This window comes from Lactuca serriola, chromosome 4 (genome assembly GCF_051521515.1).
Source record: "Lactuca serriola cultivar US96UC23 chromosome 4, Lser_US96UC23_V15, whole genome shotgun sequence".
Lineage (NCBI taxonomy): Eukaryota > Viridiplantae > Streptophyta > Magnoliopsida > Asterales > Asteraceae > Lactuca > Lactuca serriola.
This window is the reverse complement of record NC_136411.1, coordinates 287,889,646-287,894,357: the sequence shown is the minus strand read 5'-3', so window position 1 is coordinate 287,894,357 and position 4,712 is coordinate 287,889,646. Positions and strand designations below refer to the sequence as shown.

The 4,712-nt window shown below is 34.7% G+C and overlaps 1 protein-coding gene across 7 annotated transcripts; it reads right to left on the bottom strand.

The window, feature by feature from the left end:
- Positions 1-212: 212 nt before the first annotated feature.
- On the bottom strand, positions 213-4,263 carry LOC145097119 (pentatricopeptide repeat-containing protein At1g71210, mitochondrial-like). Of its 7 annotated transcripts, none has more exons than XR_013704233.1 (4): positions 4,057-4,263; positions 3,803-3,877; positions 721-3,532; positions 213-468 (listed from the first exon to the last, which is right to left on the bottom strand). XR_013704233.1 is itself a non-coding variant. In XM_079034621.1 (2 exons), exon 2 carries the CDS (start codon positions 3,438-3,440, stop codon positions 771-773), a length of 2,670 nt encoding a protein of 889 aa, XP_078890747.1. In that variant the 5' UTR covers positions 3,441-3,532; positions 4,103-4,263; the 3' UTR covers positions 600-770. The 7 variants fall into 7 exon arrangements, 1 of the variants encoding a protein (XP_078890747.1); XR_013704234.1 differs by having other exon boundaries at positions 4,103-4,263; XR_013704232.1 differs by lacking the exon at positions 3,803-3,877 and having other exon boundaries at positions 4,028-4,263.
- Positions 4,264-4,712: the final 449 nt, after the last annotated feature.

Here is a 4,712-nt window from a genome sequence, read left to right as displayed (position 1 = left end):
TCAAGAAGGCAAAATATATTAGCCAGGATTTCGACTTCGATTGCTATCTTAATTAGTTGAGTTAACTAAGGGAGAGTCTAGCCTCTTGAATGCTAGGTTTCATTTTCTTGTAATAATTTGGTTCTAATCTTTCATTTTTAATCAAACATTGCGCTATATTGGATCACCCATTGAATCAAACAGAAATTAAGATAAGGAAAAAGAAAGAGGAATAATAAAAAAAAAAATTGAAACAAAAAATTAAAACAAGAGTTTAAAATGAGTTGCAATCCATGTACCTTGTTCAAATTTGTGGCTATCTTGACTCTTGAGTGATGAAATCAAAGAAAATGGAGAAGATAGAAGATGAAGAGTTATGTCATTCAAATATATGGCTGAGTTTTCAATCAATGCTCATGAAATCCAAAAAACCACCAAACAATACTGCAAGTCTGCAACACCCTTGTCTAACTTTCCACCCTCTCCTATCTGATGTGAATAAATCAAAGGTGCCAAATTTCAGATAAATCAATTATTTTATAGTCTCTTTGTGTAAAAATTAGTAAATGATTGAAACATCAGAGACTTTTCCATACAAAAAAAACTAAAAACAGTAGGACTAAATGCAACACAAAGCAACCTACTTTCATTTCTTCCTCTTATAACAAACAAACCAATGATCATATATTGCTATTTCTAGCATTTAACCCTAAATATTACAAAACCTGATAGTTTACATACCTTTGATATATTTCACATGTTTTTGGAAGTATGCAACTTTATGAAAATCTTTAAAGCAAAACTGTTGTAGCCTCACTTGGAGTAAACCCTAACTTCTGCATCTCTTCCAGCCATACATTACCTTCAGCCGCCCTACCATGTCTATAAAACCCATGCACCAAAGTCTCATAAGTCCACTGATTCGGCTTATACCCTTTCTCACAAATCTTCCGGAACAATCTAGAAGCATCGTCCACCTGTTTCTTTATTAGTTTCCTCAAAAGCATGTTGTATGTGTATATATCAAGTGGAAAACACTTCCCCACTACTTCCTCCAACTCATCAATATCTATATCGTCTCTAAACCGATCAGAAAACAATCCGACCAGCTCACCGAGTTTCCATATTCGAGACCACTGAGTCAACTCGGTTGACTCGGTGGATAGTGAGTCAACCCAAGTGCTGTATAGGTTTTGATCTTTTAAAGAATATAGAAGCAAACTGTTACCGATAAAAGACGATAAAGGACACCCAACTTGAATCATGTCATTGATAACATCCATGACTTTGTCATATCTTTTGTATTTGCATAAAACGTAAATTAACTCTTCGTAACATTCGATACTTGGTTTGACCGTTTTACCCTTCTCTCTAATTTCCAAAAATATACTCAACGCAACATCCGGTTTATTTGCTTTGCATAGACCAACAACCATCGTGTTACATATTTTTCTCCCGATTTTTCGTCTTTTCAAAATATCGTAAAATAACATCAACGCATCCGATGTTTTCCCACTTTTTAAATAACTTTTCAACATTAAAACATCCGAACCCAAATTCGGAGAAATCCCACTTCTTTTCATCATTTCATACACTTCTTTTGCTAAATCGGGTCTTTTAGCAAGACCAGCTCCTTCTATAAAATAATTAAAAAACGTACAATTGGGTTCATGTAAAGACAATTGCATTTCCAACAATTTTTCAAATTGTTTTTCGGGATTTTCCATTTCACATACACTTTGAACAACACCTCGAAACAATTCCCTCCCAGGGGTACGACCTTTTTCTTTCATTTCTATCAATAATCTTGTTGCAATATCGCCTCTATTGTGTTTTATAAACCCGTTTATCAAAGTATTGTAAGCACATCCGGTTGTTACTTTATCAAGAAGGGTGAGTTCCCCATGTATGATATACCCGTCTTCTAACTTTCCCTTACTACAAAGGGCGTTTATGTACTTTTCGTAAAACTTATTGCTTAACAAAATCCCATGCTCTAATGCTACATGAAAAAACTCCTTCATCATCTCGAGATTTTCCACATTGCATAAAGCATCTGCCAAGATAGAAAACGGGATTTTTCCCGGGAAATACCCTTGGTCGATTGAGTTGTTTAAAATACGATATGCATCAATGACGCTTCCGTCCCTACAAAGGGTATTCATTAAATAATTAACAGCCATTGAACTCAAAGATAATCCAATCTCTGTTCTTGAATCGTATAATTTTAAAGCAACATCCACCATTCCTGCTTTACAAAAGAAGCATAGAACAATGTTCATTGTTAACTCATCTGGAGGGATATTGTTTTTCATCATTTCAATCACTAAATCACATACTTCTTCGAGTCTGTTTTCTCTTAGAAGTCTTAAAATCAAGGAGTTGTAACGGAAAACATCCGGAACATAAACAGCCGTCTTTTGGTTCCTAGTTTTTTGCAAAAACTCCATAGCTCCATCCAGCTTTCTAGCACGAACGAGTTCCCGAATCCATATATCATAAACATGAAATTCCCCAAATTCATCGACTAATTTCCCAGCTTTTTCAAATTCATCATTCTTACATAATGCATCAACAAGAGCACCAACTATATAACCACTACTCTTTATTTTAATCCCACTATTAATCACCCCACGAAGATAACTTTCTGCTTTATCAAACTCCCTTTTTCTACAAAAACCCTTGACCAAAATTGAATGAGTGATTTCTGATTCAAACCCACGAATCTTGATCTGTCTAGCAACTGATTCAACTTCATCAAAATAACCCTCTTCCACTAAAGCATTTAAAAGCACATGATAAGCAAAATCGTCTAAATCAATACCTTGGTATCGCATTCGGCCGAATAATTGAAGGGCAATTTCGGGTTTTCCTGCAACAGCATAACCCATGACCAAAATGTTGTGAAAATTAGGCATGTGACCTCCTCGATGTTTGTTATACCTTTCTAATAAATCAAACATTTTTGACATCAGTTTTGCTCTTGAAAGAATCTTGAAAATTGCATTGAATGTGGCACGTGTATGGTGAAACCCTTGTTGTCTCCCGGCCCAATCAAAGAACTTTGTGCAAGATAAAACGTCTTTTACGTATGACAAAACATCAAGAACAAGTGACTCTGTGAGGCGTAGATTTAGAGAAGATAAAGCTGCATCTATGGCTTCATGTTGCACTACAAAATCCTCATTTTCACTGATGCTGCCATTAGAAGATAGGATTTGATGTATTTGGTCAAGAAAAGGGTTCCCACTTGACTTGAACCATTCGCGAAATGTTAGAGACAAATCTTCTGCTTGTAATTTATGCAGGGGTGATGAATAAGATGGAAATAATGGGTTTAAACTGAGAGCATTCGATGTGGTGGATGATGTTATTGTTGAATAGTTGAAGGGATTGTTGTTATTGAGAGGAGAAATGAGGGATCTGATGGAATTTTGCTTTAGGTATCTTAGTCTCACCATAATTTGTGAAGTGGATTTGTTGTAAGCTACTGCATTAACACTGCCTTAGGGGCAAACTTTTATTTCTTGATGTCTGCATCCCACCTATGAACCTATAAATCAACCAAAAACAAATACATTAATTAATATTCAGGAAATTAACTCAAGTGGACATGAAATTGCTATCCAAGTTCAATTGGGATTTGGGAATGGTCATGCATTCATCCGAATAGTGTAAACGTCTTAAAGAATCATATTTAATCCAAAACTCATCTCAACAGCTGTGATTGGGCATAAACCATGGTATCAAGCAAGTAATTATGCAACAATCAGAAATTCAATAGCATATAGATCTTATAAGAGTTTGATTGAAGCTAGTTAACCTCGCTTATCCACCAAGCTATGTAAAGTTAACGTCTTGGTATTACTTGAAGTCTACATTGGCATTGAACATAGAACTGGGTAAACACAAATAAAATCCATGGATTAGAAATAGAGATGCCCTAAGTTCGTACAGTTTTTCTACTAGTTATCAGACAGTATATCTTTTTTATGATATGCAGTGCTTCATTTCTAAATCCTAGATAAGCGAAAAGATATTAAACGACCTAAATCAGTAGTTCCTTTATATACATACTAGCTTCATTCAATTGGAATCGGAAGCAAAACGCTGAATCAAATACATTTACTGGTAATGTCGTAAAGCAGGATGGAGCAGCAATCCGGCGATGGGAGAAGCAGCATGCCGGAGATGAAAGGAGACGGCGACTGTCGGGGGGATCACGTCAAGGCGAGGAGAGATGGGACGAGAGAGAAGAAAACGCTACCCAAACTACCAATCGGTTTGATTTACTTTCTTTTCAGGGAAAATAATATAATTAAAATAAAAGATATATCTTAATATTTTGGTTAGTTTAGGTTTTAGTTACAAAATAAATTTTGTTTGAAAAAAATATATTAAAGGCTAAATCTTTGAAATAACCCTACGTAGCTGGTTTCACAGATTTAAGTGGTATCTAGTCTTTTTTTGTTAATTGATCCAAATTTTGGTGGTTTTTTTTCATTAATTTATCAAAATTTTGGTGTTTTTTCATTATTTTTTACCAATAACCAAAATATTTGGATTTTAAGGAAACTGATATTTCCACTTAAAAAATTAATACATCCACATAAGGTACAATATCATAGTAGTTATCATACAAATCAGTAAAGCATACATTTTGTGGATGAATAAATGTCTTAAGTCCAAATATCACTTCCCTTAACAAATGTATCTTATATGATCTAAGTTAC